This window comes from Notechis scutatus, chromosome 3 (assembly GCF_049901735.1).
Source record: "Notechis scutatus isolate UNSWTSFEM ecotype Mainland chromosome 3, rNotScu1.2, whole genome shotgun sequence".
Taxonomy (NCBI): domain Eukaryota; kingdom Metazoa; phylum Chordata; class Lepidosauria; order Squamata; family Elapidae; genus Notechis; species Notechis scutatus.
Window position 1 is genome coordinate 116,639,122 of NC_142011.1, and position 21,113 is coordinate 116,660,234.

The 21,113-nt window shown below is 38.6% G+C and overlaps 1 protein-coding gene across 1 annotated transcript; it reads left to right on the forward strand.

Annotated features, from left to right (window-relative positions):
* The first annotated feature begins 8,374 nt into the window (after positions 1 to 8,374).
* On the forward strand, positions 8,375 to 20,342 carry HBEGF (heparin binding EGF like growth factor). The gene is made up of 6 exons (XM_026672581.2): positions 8,375 to 8,699; positions 9,727 to 9,906; positions 13,737 to 13,902; positions 16,682 to 16,837; positions 18,016 to 18,107; positions 19,799 to 20,342. Exons 1-5 carry the CDS (start codon positions 8,672 to 8,674, stop codon positions 18,086 to 18,088), a joined length of 603 nt encoding a protein of 200 aa, XP_026528366.1. The 5' UTR covers positions 8,375 to 8,671; the 3' UTR covers positions 18,089 to 18,107; positions 19,799 to 20,342.
* The last annotated feature ends 771 nt before the right edge of the window (positions 20,343 to 21,113 follow it).

A 21,113-nucleotide genomic window follows, 5' to 3' on the forward strand; every position in this document is an offset into this window, starting at 1 on the left:
CATCTTGTAAGCAATTGACAAAAATAAATAAATAAAAATAAATAAATATTTCAAAGCTCTGCAACCAATTACAACATCACAAGTTGCCCAACACAGGGAAAGACTGAGAAACTATAAAACAAAAACGCATAATGAGACTGTTCCTGCTTTTGGTACCTAATACGCTAATTGTTTAGGAATGGGGACAGTATATCTGTATGTTTGTATGTTAGCTGTATAACTCCTCCACAATTTTATTGTGATTATTTCATACATTGTTTAAAAAAACTCTCTTCACTCCCAAAAGTGACTAATTATAGGATTTTTTAAAAATAGATAGTTTACTACCTTGTTTAGAAATCTTGCTGACTTCAAGAATTAGCTTCAGGTTAGCTCATTGTAGTGGAATTTTTCCCCATAATTCAAGACTCTTCCTGAACAAAAGTTTTATTCTTACTGAGGGAACCTGTAAGTTCTTGGGTGATACTTACTAAAACACCAATTCTCAGAGAACTTGAAAATTTCTAAGGGCATTTCCTAGGGAGCTGGGTGAAAAGCTAAATTGTGCGGCTATCATATTACTCTACTTGAAAAGATTGTGCACAGTAATAGAGACAGGTACTGTACTTATCTGAAAAAAAACATATAACCCTGATTTCAAAATGATAGCCCCAGGAGAAGGGTTTAAAAATTTAAAACAAATTTTATAAATCAATTTTAAATAAAAGTTTAATTAAAAAAACACCCTATAATCTTCATAAATCTGAGACAGTCCTGTACTTTTAAAGATATTGGCAAAAGCAAATTAACAAAAAAAAACCTTATTTTTTCCAAGTAAATCCAACATCTTGAAAACTGGTTAATTACAGAGAGCAATGGTTATCCTATCATCATGCAGAATAAAGTGACAGATGAAAGAGTGTTGCTTTCTTTTGAGCTGCAGTTGCCATTTCAGAACAAACCTCTTTTATGAATACCACTGTGAAAGGAACATCAATTTTTTTTGAAAACATTAATAATATCAATTTACCCTAAACACACATATTTAACCTGAGGCTATTCTAAATGGAAAGCACTTAGCTCTTGATGGAACTCAACAAACAGAAAAGGACATAGAATAACAGAGTTGGAAGGGACCTTGGCAGTCTCTTAGTCCAACCCTAGAGTCCAGGTTTTTTTACAAATAAAAAAGCAGAATAAACCCTTAGGTATTGCTCACAAATTGTTTATCAGAGGATGACTCTGATTAAGGTGGGATACAAGCTCAATTGCAGTATAACAGTGTTTTCAAACCAGCTTCACTAGGGATTATGGTCGGATCTTCCCTCCCTTCTCTCTCTCCCTCCCCCCCTCCCCCTCCCCCCTCTCTCTTTCTCTCCTTTCTGCAAAGGAAATGATGCACTGTTTGTTCAATTTGTTATGTGACTGCCCTAGGGATTTGTCCTGATCTGAAGATGTGGCTTGCACATCTTGCTTTTGTAACTGAAGCTTGACACCAGGATAAGCTTGGTAGAAAGGTAACAGGTATTGGCTTTCCATATGAAAAAGGAAAGGAATGATCTATAGTCCTAAACATTCCCATTGTCTTCAGTTTGGAAAGCTCTGCTTGGCTATCTTAGCACCTTGTGATACTTCAGAAATAGACTGAAAGCGAGGGAGCAGCCAGATAACAAGATAAAGTACAATCTCTCATTTCAAGGATAAAATTTTCCACCCCAAAGCCAGAGCCTGACTCTGCTCTATTAATGAGAGTGAACTGCTACTGCTGTGGGAAAGATATTTGCCAATCACTTTTCTTTAATATGTGCTGAGTGGGTAGGGTGGTGATTTCAAAATCAGAATTACCTCTCCGTCAAACCCCAGTAACACACCTGTGACTTGTCAGTTGGACTATTTCTGAACATAGGTCTAGTGCTCATTTGAAAGAGCACTAAGCCCCGCCCAGAAATAGCCAGGCTAACAGTTCATAGGCATAAAGAAGAAGAATGAAGTGTGAGGAAGCAAATGGTATGTTCCTGGCTAATGCTACGGGGCCAGCAGCACCACTAGCCTGTGGAGAGGGAAAATGGTATAGGCGTGAGGAAAGTGAGGCCACCCCACCCTACAAAAATAATAAAGGCAGAAAAAGTACAAAAAAAAACCCTTGTTGCCAAAAACAGCAAAAACCTCTGTAATGCACGTCTTAGTGACAGAAACAGTGAACACAGCTGGCAGAAGCTATCTGTTTCCCAGTTTAGACTAACCTTTTATGCCCCTTAGCCCTGGCACACTTTCACAAAGGCATTAAAGCTGTGTGAATAAGAAGCCCAGGGAAAACCTTACTGGGGATTAGGTGGACTGATGTCTCTGTCAAAGCTAGGTATCTAGTCTCCCCTGCAGCCCAGGAGAGGGCAGTACTTAGCCACTAAAGACAGGAGGACATATTTGTAGCAGCCCAGTGTGACCAAGGAGAGCTGGGCAGAATCCTGGGCCTGTCTCCATCAGCAGCAGCATCAATGAAACATGTCGGATCACATCCACATTGTGCAAGAAGAGGGAGAATGCTATTTTTGGAATGATTAAGGTGACTTCAAACTGCCTCAGATTTGGGATGGGGATGAACTGAAAGCATGTCGTAATTTAATGTTACATAAACACACTGGGACATATCCATGCTGATGTTTGGGAGATTCAAAGAGGAATCCTGAGAGAAGCAAATGTTTTTCATGGAAGCCAGGATCCTACAGCTGTTTTAAAAGAGTGGCTAATTTGGAAAAAAAATTGTATTAGTTTATTTTGTGATTAGAGAAGCACGGAATAATACCAAACTCTGATAATACAATAGGAATACATCAAACAATGTTGTTTTTCTTATATAACTGCTTGATTGGAAATGGCAAATTTGTAATTTCTAACTTGGTTTGTTGCCTGTATTTACATATGGCATTTCACTAATTTTCATCATATTGGCAAGGTACTGAAATCAGGTAATTTGTAATAGCTGGAGGCTATCATTATATAGCCTGAAATTGTTGCCAAACTGTGGTAGTTACTATATATTCTACTCATCTTTTCCCATAGTGGAAATCTTCCTATGATTTGAATTTTTCATACATTCAATAATTTTCCCCCATTTTCCTGTCTGCCAGAGCTGATGTTCATTCTTCTTTTGCTCAATGTTTTCATCTCTTTCATTATAACTATTTGATTGAAAAGTTAATAAAAACTGATGTTGCTCTTCAAAAATTTATTTGGTTTTCTTTCATTGTTGCCTATACTATTAGCATTCTCAGGTGTTTTGTCTAATTCTTGCAATTGAAGGATTGAGCAATGAATGAGCAATCCATTATGGAATTTTCCTTGTGTGTGTTCTCTATTAAAAATGGATTGTGTAAAGGGTATACTTTTGGGCCTCTCCTCCAAGACCTGACTGGTATGGTTGAACCTGTTAGTACCTAAACATCCACCAGCATAGCTCCTGGTGAGGGGGATTATGATGATTGTATTACCCATGATAATTATGGCTTGGTATTGCTCAGGGCTGTTTTTGAAACCTCAATTCTTTTAAAATGCATAATGTCACTGGGAGAAATTATGAAGAATGTGGGCTGAGCTATTAGTAATATGCAGATGATAGCTTTACCTGTTCTTCATTTAATAAAGGTGAGGAAGTCAGCATTTTAAACCAATGCCTGGGCAGTGTAATAAGGGACAAGAAATTGAGATCCAGTGTCCAGACAAGACTATCAAATATATTATCTAAGGTTCATCTGTCTAGTCAAGTGGGAGATCACCCTGGGAGGAACAGCACCTTCTCCAAAAGGTTAAAATGACCAAGTAGCCTCTATGGTTTATTATTTATTAAATTTGCCAAGCCAACTCAGACTCTTATGCAGAAGGGTAGAAGCCAATCTCCCCTTAGGAGGCGAGATGTTCCAAAGGGCAGGAGCTTCGATAGAGAAGGCTGTTCTCTTGGATTTGTCCAGCCAGAATACCCTGACCAACAGGGTCTGCAGCATGCTTCCTCTGCCGGCATGGTTGGAGTAGGTCAGTCTGATTAGGATGGAATGGTTTTTCAGGTAACCTGGATCTGTGCCAGGTAGGGCTTTAAAGATGATAACACCTTGAATTGTACCTGGAAGCAAACTGGCAGCCAGTGCAGCTCACAGAATAGTGGTATAACATGGATCACTCTCAGGGCCCCAAAAACTGCCTGCACTGTCACACTCTGCACCAGTTGTAGCTTCCAAATGCTCTTCAAGGGTAGTCCATTTAGAGCGCATTGCAGTAGTCTAGAATGCCTTTTATCAGTTTTGACAAATACCCTGACTGGAACAGCTATACACAATCTTTTAACCTCTCGTTTGTAAAACTTCTATCTTTTCAATATTTTGGGTGTTGAGGACCTTAGGTTGCTGGAATGAATGGGAATTTTATACTGTTCTCTTTTCTATGTAGGGGGGCCCCGGGGGGGGGGGGGGGGGGGGGGGGGGCCCCCCGCCCCGGGGGGGGGCCCGGCCCCCCCCGCGGCGGGGGGGGGGGGGGGGGCCCCCCGGGCCGGAGGGGGGTCCACAAGGGGGGAAAACGGCAACCAAAAAATTATGTATAACTTTTGTTGTTTTTATGCTTTTATATCATTTCTATATTGTTTTACGTTTTATAAATAAATATAAATACAATGCTAGCAATATTAACAGTAAGACTAAATAATTTATGTTATATCAACAAATATGACACACAGGAAGAGTACTGTTTTATTAATGTGTTCTCAAAAGCACTTCAAAGATACTTTATTTCCTGAGAAATACTTAACAATCAACATAAAAAGGACTTTCCCACACCTTCTTTTTATCTATGTGTCAATACCTGTAAGTGTGACGGAACATTCTTTCAGGGTAGGTATTGGGTGGAGCTTGCCAAGAACTTTCCCCAGATTTGGAAATACAAATGTTTTTATAGCTATTTCTTTGTTCCTTGCTGCAAGTCATTTTAAGATGGCCTTTAGCCAAGTCGGTGACAAGTTCCGATCTTAGCAGTCATCTCAATCTTATTGCCTGAAAATCTAGTTGGAAGAAAAGAAGTATTTCTGGATCTGGCAAATAGGGGTTAAGAATTAATGGATTTCTTTAGTCAGATTTTAAAGCACCCCTGAAAGAAGTAAGGAATAGTATGAACCCCCAAATATTAAACTTTATTTCAGAGTTAAATTAATATATGTAATCATTTCTTACCAAACATCAAAACTTTAGGACATTGCAAAAATATGGTTTTTTTTAAACGAAGAACCTTTCTGATTGTATCTTCAACAACACAATGATTGTGTTCATTCCTTTTTTATATAAACTAAATGGGATCCTATAATTCTGAAGTTATGGTTTTTGTTATATAAGATCTAGTGAGATTGTTTGGTGATAGTATTTAAACATTTTTTCACTGTTTTGATGAAACTACCGTATACAACCCATGACTTGGGTCCTCGTTTCAGACATCTTTCCTTACCGGATTCCTCACTGCCTTCACTGGGAGATTTTCTAACATACTTGAAAAATTCTTAAAAATTCAGGGAGATATTTGTCTGCCTTGAAAATAGCCTGTGTTAAATTGCATAACCGTCAAACATCAGCAGCTGATCATGGGAAATGTTTTATGACCATTTGTATTATGTCATAACATACTTCATGATAATTTTTGTATCATAAAATGTTTTATAAAATTTGCCAAATTTCAATTCTATGAGAGTCATGGGTTCCCAATTTTGGAAACATTTTGTCAGTTAGTCCATTTGAGATACCTTGCTTCAAAACATTTTGCCCTATGATGCACTATGTTACCCAGTTAAAGGTTACAGACAGTAATCTTTTAGTAGTATCTGCATATCAGATTTTATTGTTTTATTGGTAACAGATATTTATAAAAACTGACTAGGGTATTTTTAGTCTTTAGGATTTAACAATTTCCTCTAATATGTGGTAGGTATAAATTCTGCCACATAAAGGAGGAGGGGAATGATAAATAATATTTATCTTTTAATATAGACAAGTCTAAAAACCAATAATCTGCCAGCTGATTTACAGTAATGATCTCAGTTTCTATCTGGCTCTTCTAGATTGCTCTATATAATGTTTGAAAGCACTGTTTTCAAATTGATGTAATAAAGGAGGTACAGCAGCTCTATTATATTTTGAAGCAAAACTTGTCCGATTAACTAAGATGTTTTATAGAAACATTCCAACATTTTAGAATATGCTGATGAAGTGAGGTTCACATCATGAAAGTTTATGCCTTTTAATAAAATTGGTTAGTGGGGAAAGGAGCTACCCAACTTCTGGGTTTTTGTCATCAGATCTTCTAAAGAATTCTTGGAAATAAGAAATCATGTAACAATCTAATTGGTTAATAAATATTGTAACCCACCATGGATAAAAAGTAAACATTGTCATGTTGGTTCATGAGGAAAGAAAAGTGAAAACCCAGAGCTGGACAAGACCATTATTAGAAGCTGCCTAAATTAAACTTGTTGCTATCAAAATAAATGTTTTTAATAAAGATGAAAGGAACAAGTATTAGAAGAATGCTAAGGAAACAAAAGCATGTCAGCATAGAAACAAGGCTGATCAAAGGCCACATTTTTTCTGAATGACTCAGAGTTGGTAATTGGTTAAATGTTAGTAAAAGTTGCCCTTTCCAACTATTATCACTTAAGCATGGAAAGAAAAAAATGAATTCAGAGCATACCCATATGATGTGCCAGCCCTTACTCTTTTTGAAAAGTGGTACCTTTTCCAATCAAACAGTGATTGAATTACTTTTTAGATAGTCAAATTATTTGACATCTCCAACTTGGATGTCAGGATGTCTCCCATCCATTCCTAGATTGCCTCAGACCATAATTAATCACTTCCCCTGCTGTCTTAGGCTTGGAAGAGGTAGTGTGTCATCCAGAGACTGATGAGCTAATAGTCCAAAACTCCAGCTTAAGTCATACATGGTTTCTCAGAGACAGCAAAGAAATCCTCAGTCACCTTTCAGGCCAAAAGTCGTCAGGTGAAACTGAGGCTCCCAGCAATGCCTTCTGAGAATGACTCTTCAAGAAGGAATATCCACATACCATGATCTCCCACCATGATCTCCCACTTAAGTAAGGAAGGTCTGGCCCATAATAATAATAATAATAATAATAATAATAATAATAATTTAATTCAAGATTAACTCACTTTAAAAGGACCTCACTGTGACCTATTTATGAAGAGTAGAAACTAATATTTATTTGAAAGGGGTGTTGAATTACTTCCTAGAGAATTCTAACTAGACTGCCTCATATGGCTACATTAAGAAGTTATGCTGCACAAGAATCACATAAACCTGGTTTGCGAAGTCTCTGAATCTATTAAGCAAATAGTTGCTCAGAGGAATTGAAGCACTCCGGCCTATGCTACACTTGTGTCACAAAGTTGGGAGTACAAGCACAGTATGTTTGTGTGAGTTTGCTGGGCATGTGGTTATGAAACTTGCAATATAATGCCAAGATACCTAAGTATCTAAGATGAAGTGAACAGAGGGACATTAATCTATATACTTGGCTGGCTAAAATCATGAAGTGGAGAAAGAAGATGTGTGATGACCCCAGCCCAGTACAAGTGGGTTGTATCTTAAGTAAAAGAAAGGGAACAGAAATTACCCCGTGTTTTCAAGCTCCTACATTTTTCTCTGTTCAAGAATTGCCTTTTTTTTTTTTTACAGAAACGACCCAATTCTGAATCTTCCCATGAGTCCATCAAATCCCACTCCGCTCAGCCCCACAACCCCACTTAATAGGATGGGCAGAGGAGGTAGCAGCAGAAGCTATCTGTGACCCAGGACCTGCCCTATAAGGTTGCAGTAAAAGGGTTATTACTTTGAGTCATTTTATCCTGGCTTAGTTTAAAAGTCAGTACAAAATACCAACTCCGGACTGAGAGTCTGTAACCAACATTTTCTGATTTTCACTATCCTGAAAACATCCCGATAAGGTAGGTCATGACCATTCCAGGTTTCGTAGATGATGTCGTTGAAGAGCATAATGTATTTTTAAACTACGAAAACCTAAGTGTGTATTAGCAGTCGGAAAAGGGGATACACACCCCCGCGAGGGAACTGAACTCTGTTGGTTTCTTGAAACTGCTAATGTCTCAGAATGCGAGCGGGCGCGGACAGTTCCACCTGTAGCACCTACTATTCAGAGGATGACCGACCAAAGAGCGAAGGGTAGACTCCGGCCCTCTCAAAAGCGGCCAAAAGTCGGGGAAGCGCCATTTTCGCCGAGGAAATGGAACCGGGCGAGGAAGCAGCCGCGCCCGAGGGCAGGGCGAGGGACTCCTCCCGGAGACCGCACCGCAGGAGGGCCCACGCTCGCGCCCAGGGAGTGGGCGTGGCGTTCACTGACGAACCCTGCCTAGCCTAGGCCGGCCCCTCCAGTTGGGAGCTGCCTTCCTTGGGGCGCAGGGGGACTGTACGAATCAGGCAGGCAGTAGGCGGTACGCGCTGCACGGGCGTCTGCTTTGTCCTGATCCCGGGAACAGTCGCCGCGACATCTAGACGAGCCCGGCCCGGCCCGGCCACTTGGCGCGCTCCGCCTTAAGAAGCGAGTCCAGGAAAAAGCCTTCCTTTGAAGCCCCTCCGTCGGGCCCGGTAGGAGCGAAGCGAGCGGCGGTGGCAAGCCTTGCCAGGAGCGGTGATGATTTCGAGCATTCTTCTTGCGGCAGGTAAGCGGGGGAGACGGGAGGACTTTGCGCCCGAATGGACGCAAACACAAGTCCTGATCGTGAATGTTGGAGAACGCACCTTGTCCTGCAAGGAGGGTGAGGGGGTCGCTGCGTGGACGAAATAGCTTGGGGGCTCTAAGTTACGACGCTGCGTTGGTCGCAGTACATGCTCTCGCTTAAGCCAATACGAGACTTATTTCTGCCTGGTAATGGTACCGAAAATAAAATAAAACATGATTGGTAGTCCATTGACACAGTTGCTTGGCGGTTTTATGAGAAGCTGCCTGCCGGGTCAGGGCTTCTTTTTCCACTACTGCCAAATTTAGCTTGTTTTGATAACTAATATAGGGCTACATGATAGCATTGAATCGCTGGGATGGGTGTATTTTATTTATATAGTAAAGGGATGCGTTTGAGTCCCCTTACCCCTACTGAATTCCCTGGAACATTTGAGAGACAGTAAATGTCAATTTTAAATTATATGAAGTTTATAACAATGTCGATTCTCTGTTGGTTAAATTTATCCTAATTTTTAAAAAGTGCTTGGAAGTATTTTCAGATCAGAATGTTTTTCCACTAGTTGCTATCTATGTCCCTGAGTCTACTAGGCAAACTGTCACTCAGAAGAATGGAAGCATCCCAGCCTATGCTGCACTTGTGCTACAAAATTGGAGTAGGAGCAGAGTATGTTTGTGTATGTGTATGCTGGGCATGTAGTTTGAAAATATGAGAACACCTACTATATTTAGTGCATTTGTTTGCCATTCACATGTAAGTGAATCTGGCCTTCATTTATATCTTGTTTTGTTCATGCCTTTGTTTTTGTGTTGCACTGTGGTTCTATAAATAGCTTTGCTCCTCCTGCAATGTAAGTTGATTTGTGCTAGTCTGTGAGAGAATTACATGACAAATTTCAGGTTTGTTTAAATCATTTTGGATTTCGGCTCCAACATTTGGTAATATTAGAATGTCTAGATTTTCTTTCTTTTTTGAGAGATTACTGAAATGTCCTTAATTCTATTTGTAGCTTGTGCCATCCTGGTGAATGGAGAGGGGACTGACTTACTCCAGAATGAAACTCCCAGGAGAGAAAACAGAGACAACTTGACAAATCTCCATCTCCACCCATCCTCAAAAGCTTTGGAACATATAGGACAGAGAGACGTTTCGTTATCCAAAGGAGATACCTTTAGTGATCTCCCTCAAGGTATGGCTCAGAATGCTATTATTTCCCTATTACTGTACAAATGGTTGTAGCTGCAAGCAGCATACATATGAGTGCATGGATCCTCACTGAGAGCAATCATTGGTAGAGACTGTTACCTTGAATGCTCTCTGGAGAAGGAGCATATCTATTATTTCTAGAGATCAATGATTTTACTTATATAGGCTGGTGGTTACTGATTTTACTAACCTATATCAGGTTAGTAACTTTTGAACAACTTTTGAACTCTTGTGGTTTTTGAATGACAGAAATTGGGATTGCTGATGCTGGTTGATGAATATCTTCAAAGACTTGGGATATTATTCCAATTTATGGAATACGATTTTACTATAAAGGACAACATTGGCTCCTAATAACTTCATTCAGTTTTAAATAGTTGAAAAAGGAAGGGCAGACAGGATCTCAGCAGAGGCAACCTGAAATTCAATAAATAAGTGAAAGATGTTACTGTGTTATTTTTGTGTGTGTGATGTCTTTGATCCTATCTCTGTTTAAAGAACTGGAAAAAAGCCAAGGAAATTCTAGGGAATGTTTAAATTGTAAACATAAGTAAATCTATTTCGGGATGAACTATAAAGCAAGTCCATATGTTGTACTTTTATGATAGAATAATAGGATAATAGAAATTAAAGCATCTGTATTTCAATGATAGCCATGCCACATATTTGTTGTACTGCTTTAAATGTTTAGGAATGATTCCTAAGAACAAGCAAGGGAATTACAATGAAATGTTCTGTGGAAATTCTTGTCATATTTGCTTGATGTCAGAACAGATTGATAATGTAATCATTTCTCATTTATATGTTCCAAACTGTTACCCTAGAGATCCTTGTTTCAGTCAGTCACACATTATAATTCTTATCTGTTATTAGAACTGCTACTTCTCCCACTCATATGCTCTAGTGAAATATTGCCATTTGTTTGCCACAAATCCTGCCACTTATAGCATGTATGTTGTTCTACTTTTTGAGTAGCAGAGCAATACCAAACAGCTATATAATCTACTGCTAGTTGGTGCTCTCACTTTTATAGAGCTGTAATATGCTTTGGTGCTTATTTTTTCTCTTTCACTAATTTTCCTCTAAGGATCTGCAAACTTGAGATCATTATTTCCCTCCCTTTTCCCCCTCCTCATCCTATTGACAAAACTTCCTTCATCTTTGGGAAACATTTTCTAGCATTGATATCCATGGCAACAATATTCTTAAATATAACAAAATAAGTAAGCCTAGTTGGCATTTTCGCTGTTGTATAGAATTAAACTGGGAGATTTGAGAAAGGATTAGCTGGTGAATAATGGTCCTGGCCATATAGAATCTATTGCTTATCCCCACATGTTAATTATTTTATATGTGGGTCTGTCCAGACAGAAGTATTAATTTTCCAGTCAGTAAATGCTGTCAATTGATGAGAGGATCCACAAATGACTCACAGTTCCTGTCCCACACACTATGCCTCTTCTTACCTTACTGAGTTTAGTCATTAGGGCGAAGTTGTACCATCTGGGGGCGTCGAGCTTGGGTTTCCATTTCATCCTCTTTGCCTATTTATGTCTTGAGACCCTAGCATGCTTTCTGCCAAATATTGATGCCCATGAAATAGTCATAGCAAATGTGTGGGAAGAACACTGAGCTGCTCTTCTTAACTAGGTTGACTATTCAGCATATCTTTGGATCCAGACTTTCCATATAGCTAAGAATGTCTACTCAGATGACTTGTTTGTTTTAGTCATTGAGAGTCCTTAATTGCTGGTGTGTGTGTGTGTGTGTGTGTGTGTGTACAGATTAAATAACTCAAAGTGCTCCTGCCTTCCTTCTGATTTTTGAGGAATGTGCTATATATTTCATTGACATTTCTGGAGATCTAATAGATATATAGTGGATAATAGAATAGTTCAATACCCTCTCCTAGTTGAACTAGGTGAGGATCAGTGGTGGTATTGAGCAGGTTCTGACCAGTTCTGGAGAACCGGTAGCAGAAATTTTGAGTAGTTCAGAGAACCGGCAAATGCCACCTCTGACTGGCCCCGCCTCATCTCTTCTCTGCCTCCCATGTCCCAGCTGATTGGCTGGGTCTTCTTTTGTTGCCCTGCACAGGAGAACGGAGCTGGAAAGCAGGTTAGTGGGGTGGGGAGGGAATGGGATTTTGCAGTAACCTTCCCCCAGCAGTGGGGAGGGAATGGAGATTTTACAGTATCCTTCCCCTGCCATGCCCACCAAGCCACGCCCACAGAACTGGTAGTAAAAAAAATTGAATCCCACCACTGGTGAGGATCTGTAGCAGGTGTCCAGTATGATAAGCACTGATTTATCCAGGCCATGCCCACCCTGCAAAGGCAAAAAAACATCACAATACATCATGATATGTCACGTGACACAGTCAAGTTTGATACCCATGATCTATACTGTAAAAACTTCCTCAAGTGAAGCTCATCTACTCTTGATAACCCCATGGAAATGCTTTGCTGTTGCTTTCTTCCTTGTTTTTTCAACTCCCTCCTCTGATCTACTATCCTAGGGCTTCCTGGTTGTCTTTCATCCAAATGCAAACCAAGTCTGACTCTGCTTAGTGTTTTTGAGATTAGGTAATCATGCCTCCTAACATTATTACCTAGTGGGAGTTATGAGCAATTGCAAGTTTGCTCAATAAGAATGATTTCTTTTTGTTGTAGTAAACAACTTAGCTATTTACTTTGCCACAGAGGTGGTATTCAGCAGGTTCTGACCAGTTCTGAAGAACTGGTAGTGGAAATTTTGAGTAGTTTGGAGAACCGGCAAATATAATAGCTCTGACTGGAGATTTTACAGTATCCTTCCCCTGCCACACCTATCAAGTCACCCACAGAACTGGCAGTAAAAAAATAATAATTTAATCCCACCACTGCTTTGCCAGTTATGTTGCTGAATGTGTTATGCCTATTCTGCCTCAAGCTTGGTTTCATGGAACTACCAAAGCACAACCACTACACAATGAAAATCAACAAATTTTAATTATAATTTTACACAATGGTACATTCTCTTTTGTTTTGCAGAAGGAACAATATAAATAGAGTTCTGAATCTTTTTTTTTTTCCTTTGGATTTTGTCCTGCCGTTTTCTTGATGCATGTTGTCCTTTTTTAATAACATGTTCTATGGGGAAAGCAGCTTAAATTTATGCATGACACCACTGTAAATTTAGCATGCCATAAATCAGCCATTGGTTAACTGGGTCAGACCTACTTTAGGAGGACGGTGAACAGCATTAGGAAAAAAACCAGAAAAGTTAAAGGCAAAGTAGCAGAACAATCTCTTGCTTCTCTGCATTCTGGTGATCGGCATGAACAAAGCAAACTTTGGCATATGTAATTCCGTATGCCTTTTCTGAACGCTCTGAATATGTGTATGAATCTTAAATGTATAACTGAAAATTGCAATAATGCCAGAAAGCTCTTGAGGTTACACTCTGATTAGAGATAATAGGAATCAATGTGCTTATGTGAGTCTCAAATGGGATCCTACTTGAATTCTTCAACGTCATTCAGGCAATATAGGCTGTATCCAAAGGACAACATAGAGCTTGGTCATTTTGCAAAATGTATTTGGGGAGAACACAAGGTTATAGCTTGTTCATCTTACCATGAATATTTAGATGAAACCCCATTTTTAGGGGAGAGATAAATTTATTAAACCCCATTTTAAGGAGAGAGGTCCATCATAATTTTCTAGAAAAAAAATGCTAGTGCTAATATTCCTAAGCCAATTTGAGCTACAATGCCTGGGATATGCTTCAATATTCTAATACATAAAATTAGTGTTTTCCTTCTTTTTCCAGTTGCTTTCATGTCCAAGCCGCAAGAATCTGTGACTCCAAATAACGGAGGGAAGAAAAGGAGAAAAGGAAAGCGAAAGAAAAGAGATCCCTGCTTGGGGAAATACAAGGATTATTGTATTCATGGAAAATGCAAATATATTAAGGAACTTAAATCTCCATCTTGTATGTAAGTTACTTATACTATTTATATCCTGTAATTAATTGCATACAGAGAAAACCATGGCTGTATTGCAGATTTATTTTCCAGTGAAGTGAATTAGAAGTTCATACTGATAATAAGAGAGGAGACTTGTATACTGAAACTCTCATTAAAAAAAGATTAAGAATAGCAGGAGCTGTTAAAATGTAATGGGAACAATTGTGTCTGTTTTGCCACTGCACCTCTATACTTAGAACCAAAAGGCGAAATAAAGCATTATTTAACTCTCATCAGAGCTGTATCTATGAAGCTTCTCAGTTATCCAGGTCATAGTTGTATCAAAAGTGGTTTTTACTTTGAAAAACTCATCAAGGAATCCCTCAGAACTTGTGGATATCCCAACTGGCCTTCATCAAATCCAAAAAAAGAACCAGCATGAGCTCCTCTACTCCACACAAGGAAGAGAATAACAAAGGAAGCAACATTGTCATTCCATATGTTGCTGGAATATCTGAAAAGCTCAGGAAGAATTTCAATCAACATCACATACCTGTACATTTTATGCCCAAGAATACATTAAGGCAGAAACTTATCCACCCAAAGGATAAAACATCTAGACACAAAGTGAGCAATGTGTGATATGCAATACAATGCAGTGAGGCATGTGCAGATCTGTACACTGGTGAAACAAAGCAATCACTTCACAAGTGCATGACACAACATAAGAAATCTATCCCATCAGGACAAGAGTCAGTGGTCTCTCTGCATTTGAAAGACATAGGTCGCTCTTTTGAAGACAGCAAAGTCCACATTTTGTATAGAGAGGAACTTTGGTTTGAAGGAGGGGTAAAAGGGACCATTTATGTTGACCTTGAGCGGCCCTCTCTCAACAGAAGAGGAAGGATAAGACACCCTCAATTTATCCCAGGTCTACAATGCAGTCCTACTGGCTGTTCCAAGAAGATTCCACACCTCTGACTCAGGTGACCCTGAGATCACAGGTAAAACCCCAAGTAACCACAATGGCTCTCAGAGAGTGTTAAGACCAGTTGACTGCAAAGAAAATACAATCTTTCCATTCCCTCCTCACTTTCTGTCAGAACCTAACATTTCCTCCAACTAATCTCAATTGTCACTAATTGTCCTTCCATCTCCAACACCATCCAATACAGTTGATGAAACTTCCAGGATAGGAAGCAAAACGTCTTGTTTTTCCTCAAAAATAAGTCCAGTTACTTTTCAAAATAAAAACCACTTTTGATATTATCATATCTCATATCCAGGTCCTGGAACAATAGAAAGCATGAGAAAACATGTTAAAACTATCCTCACCTTGACTGTGTCAGGTATATGTTGAAGTAGAGAAAGCTTTGACAGCTTTCAGGATTATATTACAATATCCTAACCATTATCCAAGACTCTTAATAGTTCCAGTTTCTTGACCTTGCTCTCTTTGAAGGGGTGGTAAGAATATACACAATGAAATTAAAACAGAAAAAAACTTATGCAACAGTTCTCTATATAAATGTACACCTTTCATTAGGACAAACATTGCTATAAAATTCACCAAGCAGCATTATGAATCATCCTAATATTGCTATTATATTACAGTATGTAAATGGAAACTTACTTTCCAGTTGCAAATGTGAGTTTGATGTGTGTGTCTGCTTATGTATGCATGCACATAGAATTTAAAATGTTACAAGTATTTACAGACGTATTATTTGTGACTTTGAAACTAAGCCTACTCTTAGTATGGTTTAGCATGTCATGCAAATACATTCTTTTTAGGAAGAATATTTCTGCCTGAAAGAAATATTTTAACTTTTCTTACTATGGGAAGCAATAAAGTGAGAAATAATCAGTGAGAAAGTATGAATCAGCAAGTCAGAACTGGGAACCTATGAATAATCTTGCTAAGTCTATTCTTTGATCATTGAAGAATAAATGTTTAGGCCTTACAGCAGGGGGATATGCAACAGGTACAGTTGAACTCATGAGGTGGCCAATTCCACAAGAAACAGATTTCTGAGAAAACCACGCGTGGCTAACCACACAGAAAAAAGGCATTGGCGGGAAGGTAAATTAGCTTCTTGGGGCATCTCCCAATTAACAAGATATGAGAGGCAAGTGGCCCAAGAGCTAATCAATAAATAAAATAAGTTACATGTCTACGTGGTATTCTTCATATTAAAATAATATTTGAAAAAGATTGGGAGGCGACGGGGTGTCAGGGGCACATTAATGTTCGTGGGCATCACTTTGTCTACCTCTGCCTTATAAAGATACTTCCTGTCTCCCTGTTGGGGCTGCAAGTTGGCATGTGTACTGTAATTTTATAAATTCCTTGTACAATAACAGTTCTACAGAATAATAGATGCCACACATAAAATAAAGAAAACAATAACAATTCTAAATAACAATTATAACAAATTATAAGAGTATCCTCTGCAGCTTGGCCTGGTTAAAACCTAAATAGATTTTCAGAAATCTTCTGAAAAAAACCTTTGTAGAATTAATTTGTGAGTGGGTGGGTGACTGTAAATATTTTTTCACTCTTGAATGAATGTTTAGGATGTCAGTATATAAAATAATCTGTATAGGGTGTGCTTTACAGTCAGAAATGAAAATCTCAACAAGAAAAAAGTAGAGAAGCGACTTGATGAATTGTACATTGGGAACAAAGTTTTCCCCCCACCATTAAACTTACAGTAGATGGAAGTAGCCAAGTGTATCACTTATAAATGTTATTACAGCCCTATGGAATAAGCTTCATGTATTGATTTTTAAAATTCTTAATTCCTAGATGCCAAGAAGACTACCACGGGGAGAGGTGCCATGCTCTTAGCCTTCCAGTGGAAAACCGCTTTTATGGTTATGATCGTACAACTATCCTGGCAGTTACAGCAGTGATTCTGTCATCCCTGTGTCTTATCATCATTGCAGTATTATTGATGCTGAGGCAAGTAGTTTAATAGGATTGAGATGTGTGGAGACATAGAATTGCCTTCATCTTATGATGATTTGGAAGTCTGGTCTCATGAAGGAAGAATGTATGCATTTATTTGTATAATCTCTGTTTTCCTAAGGCTCTCTGAGAGGTTTATATTTTATCTATAGCCTCTTATCCTAGCCTATAGCCCTTTGATAATAGAAATCCAGCATGTGCTTTGTGACCATTTTCTGAATGTCTCAAAAGCAAATTAATTTTAGGATTTCTATGGAATCTGAAGGAGTATATTGGCTAAGCGGTTAAGACACTGAGCTTGTGACCAGAAGGTTGCCAGTTTGAGACCAAGTATCACATGACGGAGTGGGCTTCCATTACTTGCCCCAGCTCCTGCCAACTAGCAGTAAAAGTAAATGCAAGTAGATAAATAGATACCACTTTGATGGGAAGGTAACAGCATTCTTGTGCTCCTTTGGCATATAATCATGCTGGCCACATGATGATGGAAGTGTCTTTGCACAATGCTGGCTCTTTGGCTGTAAATTGGAAATGAGCACTAGCCCTTAGAGTTGGGCATAACTGGCAGTGGAACCCTTTAACTTTATCTTACGAGATCTGAGCTTCAGAACAGATTGACAGGTCCAGTAAGTTATATTAAATATGCACAGAGGTTTGTAGCTCCTGCCTGCTTCAGCTTCCCATCAGCCTTAGGGATCTTTTCTGAATGGAAACTTAAACTGATATACTCTATTTGCCTAAGCCTTTCTACAGAGTATAGTAGAGTTTAACTGGTTTTTTTATTATTATATTTTGCCTTAATTTGATTTTAATACAACTTCTGAGAAAGGCAGATTATATCTTTATAACAAATAGTTGATAAAACATGCAGAGAATTTGAATCCTGTTTTTTTTCTTCTGCTTTGACATATGACTTTAGAAATTACATTACTTTTTTAAATATTGAGTGGCAATCAGGACACCTCACATGAACCATCTGGTAAAGGACTTAAAGTCTAGTTTTAGTGCAAAGAATTCAATATTTTGTGATGGTTCTATCCCAAAAATGCAGGATGGGATTTCCCATATTACATTTTCAAGATTAGTGATGGAACAACCATAGGTCCTCTTTGAATATCTGTGTAAGTTTAGAATTGGTTTTAATCTTGGCTCCTCTTTTTCCAATTTTCTAGATGTCACAAACAAGGAGTATATGATGTAGAGAATGAAGAGAAGGTTAAGTTGGGTATCACTGTCAATCAATGAACTGTCCAAGAACTACAAGGTAACTCTTTCAGAATATAATATCTGGGTAAACATGGCCTTCTGTTTGTTGATATTAGGAGAGACTATTTCAGGGTGTCAAACTTGATTTCATTGAGGGCTGCATCAGGGTTGTGTTTGACCTCAGGGGGCTGGGGTGGGCATAGCCAGGTTGCGTGTGACCAGCTCAATGTCACTCATGTCGGGGTGCCTGTGGCGGCCTGAGCTACCTCCCAGAGAAAATGGGCTCCTGAACTCCATTTTCTTGCAGCCCTCTGCCGGCAAAAATTGGGCATGGGAGGGTATGCTCCATTTTTGCTGGCAGAGGCACTGCGGGCCAGTCCTTTGCTGTTTCCAGGCTGGCCACGTGGGCTGGATCCACCCCCGAGCCTTGAGCTTGACACCCCTGGACCATTTCATGTGTTGGTTCTTTTTTCTCATGTGGCAGTTCAACATAAAAAAGAATGCTTTTCATACTGGGTTAATCATAAGACTTTTTAAGAAACAATTTTGAGCATCCAGAGTAAATGTTACTGATTGTTTCTGCTGTTACATCACTGGAATCTATCTAGTTGTGATGAACTAGTTGTGAGGCATGGGAGAGGATACAGAACTGTTACAAAAGAGACACCTCATTCAAGGGAGGGAAAAGCGTAAGAGTAAATCAGCCTTAATTATGCCATGTCCAAGATTATCTGGAGAGCTGCTTTAGCAGGCTTTCTAGTTTCTGTGCTTTACTCTACCAACGATATAGATCTTTCCAGAAATCTAAGTAGTCTTGATTTCTGAGTTTGTCTGCCTCACAGGGCAGACTTTGCTATTGCAACCCAGGCACTTGTCCCAAAGGTGCTTTTTCCCAAGAGGCAACTGGACTCTCTTGATTTTCCTTTGAAGACATTTTGCTTCTCATCCAAGCTTCTTGAGCTCTGACTGGATGGTGGGGAATGGAAGGATTTATACTCCTTGCAGACAGCAGGACATTTGCATTCTTTTAGTGGGTTAAGGTCACCTGTCCAGCTGTCTGCAAGAAGTATAAATTCTTCCATTTCCCACCATCCAGTCAGAGCTCAAGAAGTTTCCTGGATGAGTCTTCAAAAAACAAAAATAAAAACCAGAAAGTCGAATTGCCTTTTGGAGAAAATTACCCTTGAGACAACCATGACCTGGATGACTGAGAATCTCCATAAATCCAGGTACATTACCATTTTTTCCTGAAAATTTCTGCAGCTGGGGCATTTTTTTTTCATATTCATTATTTACTCCTCTTTGCCATTCTATGGCAGCTGCTTTTTCCCATTTCCATTGCATTCCTTCAGCTGCTGTAGGCCACATTTTAGAGTATCAATAGTAAATATTCTGGTTTTTCTTGGAGGCCATTTCCTTTAAGATGATCTTGGATTTTGAAGATAAACATAATCCTCTGATGGGATTCCCCTAATCAGATTAAATCCTTTAAGAGAGTATAACCGGATCTGTTGTAAGAAGTTAGCAGGTTGAATGTTGTTAATTCTGCTGAACTCCATGAGAATGCACCAATATAAGCCTCCAGCCAATTAGTCTGCATTAACCTTGAAATACCTCTGGTTCATTCTAATTCTGTTTGGAGATAGCTGTACACATTATAGTGTAGAGTCATTAAAAATTAGTACTATAAATCAAATGTTGTGTAACTGATTTATTTTAACCTGAGGTATCTTTTTATTACAAATCCAGGTTTAAGCAGTGAAACAAGTTCTACATTCACAATTGAATGGATAATACCCTTTCTAGGACCTGCTTAAAGAGGAACTTATACAAATGAGAACAACTTTGTTTTCAAGGAGATAATGCTTTGTTAAAGAAGCAAATCATATCTCCAAATTGAAAGAATTCTCTGTGAGAGAACCACATTTATTCGCAGAGGACTTGTTCACAATGTGGAGCTACACCCAAGAAGATTTGAAATTTGTCTTCTTACAAGTGGAAAATGACTTTGGCATGAACCAAGCAAACAATGAACCAGGCAACTGGATTCTTTACAAAACTGTTACTGAATACTGCTCTGAAAAACTGTGAAAAACTCTCCTGAAGAGATCTAGTTTTTGAACTTTATTTAATCTGAAAAATATTTAACAAGATGCTTCATTTTAAGTTATATATTTATTTTAGATACAATATACATGTTATTTATTTAAGGCTTAATCCTGTAGTCCTGAAATCAACAGGACAGACAGGAGTATTGTGCGGTGTACCACTCTAATAAATAACCTTTCTTATGCTTGCTGGCACTTGAATCCTGATTTAGAGATTAAAAGTGAAAAGCAACTATTTTTATTGATAGAATCTTATCATATCTAACAATTGATACAATATATGCAGTCGGGACTAAAATTCTTATGGCAGATCTTTGATTCTTTAGTAAATTTGGCATTCTGAAAACCTCAGAATATTTCCTTTAGAGTTTTAAAAATGTTATCTAATCCTGTCTCTATTGCAGTTGTATTACTGATGGTTTGACAAAGAGGAATTCTGCATAGTTTTTCTAAAGAGATTTTAGGTCAGCATGCAAAGCATTTGAACCTCGAAGCAGATGTTTTGCTTTCATTGATTTATTCTTATATTTTATATGCTGTTGTGTGTTCTTGTTAGCTACCAAGAGTCCTGTGATTGTGACAGCATATGGAGGGATGGAAGCTAGACATTCTGGAAAACATTCTTCAAAACATCTTTGTGTTGAGCTTTGAGCAGGTGCATCAAGTTCCAAATGAGAGGGATGGAAGCTGAACATTTCCAGAATGAACCAAAAATTATAAATGTGTTAAGCACACCTATATTCTTTTGCAAATGGTAACAATATACATTGCCTATGATGGATTTACTACTAAGGAGATGAAGCTGAGTTTTGCTCATTCATTTCTGACCCCAAGTAAGAATCAAATAAGTAAGAATAACACAGAAGCTAGGGGAAAAGTTTTACTTTAAGCTTCTTTCAGACACAATATATTGTATATTGCTGAAAGTTATACTTTGGGGTAGTTTTTTGCATGGA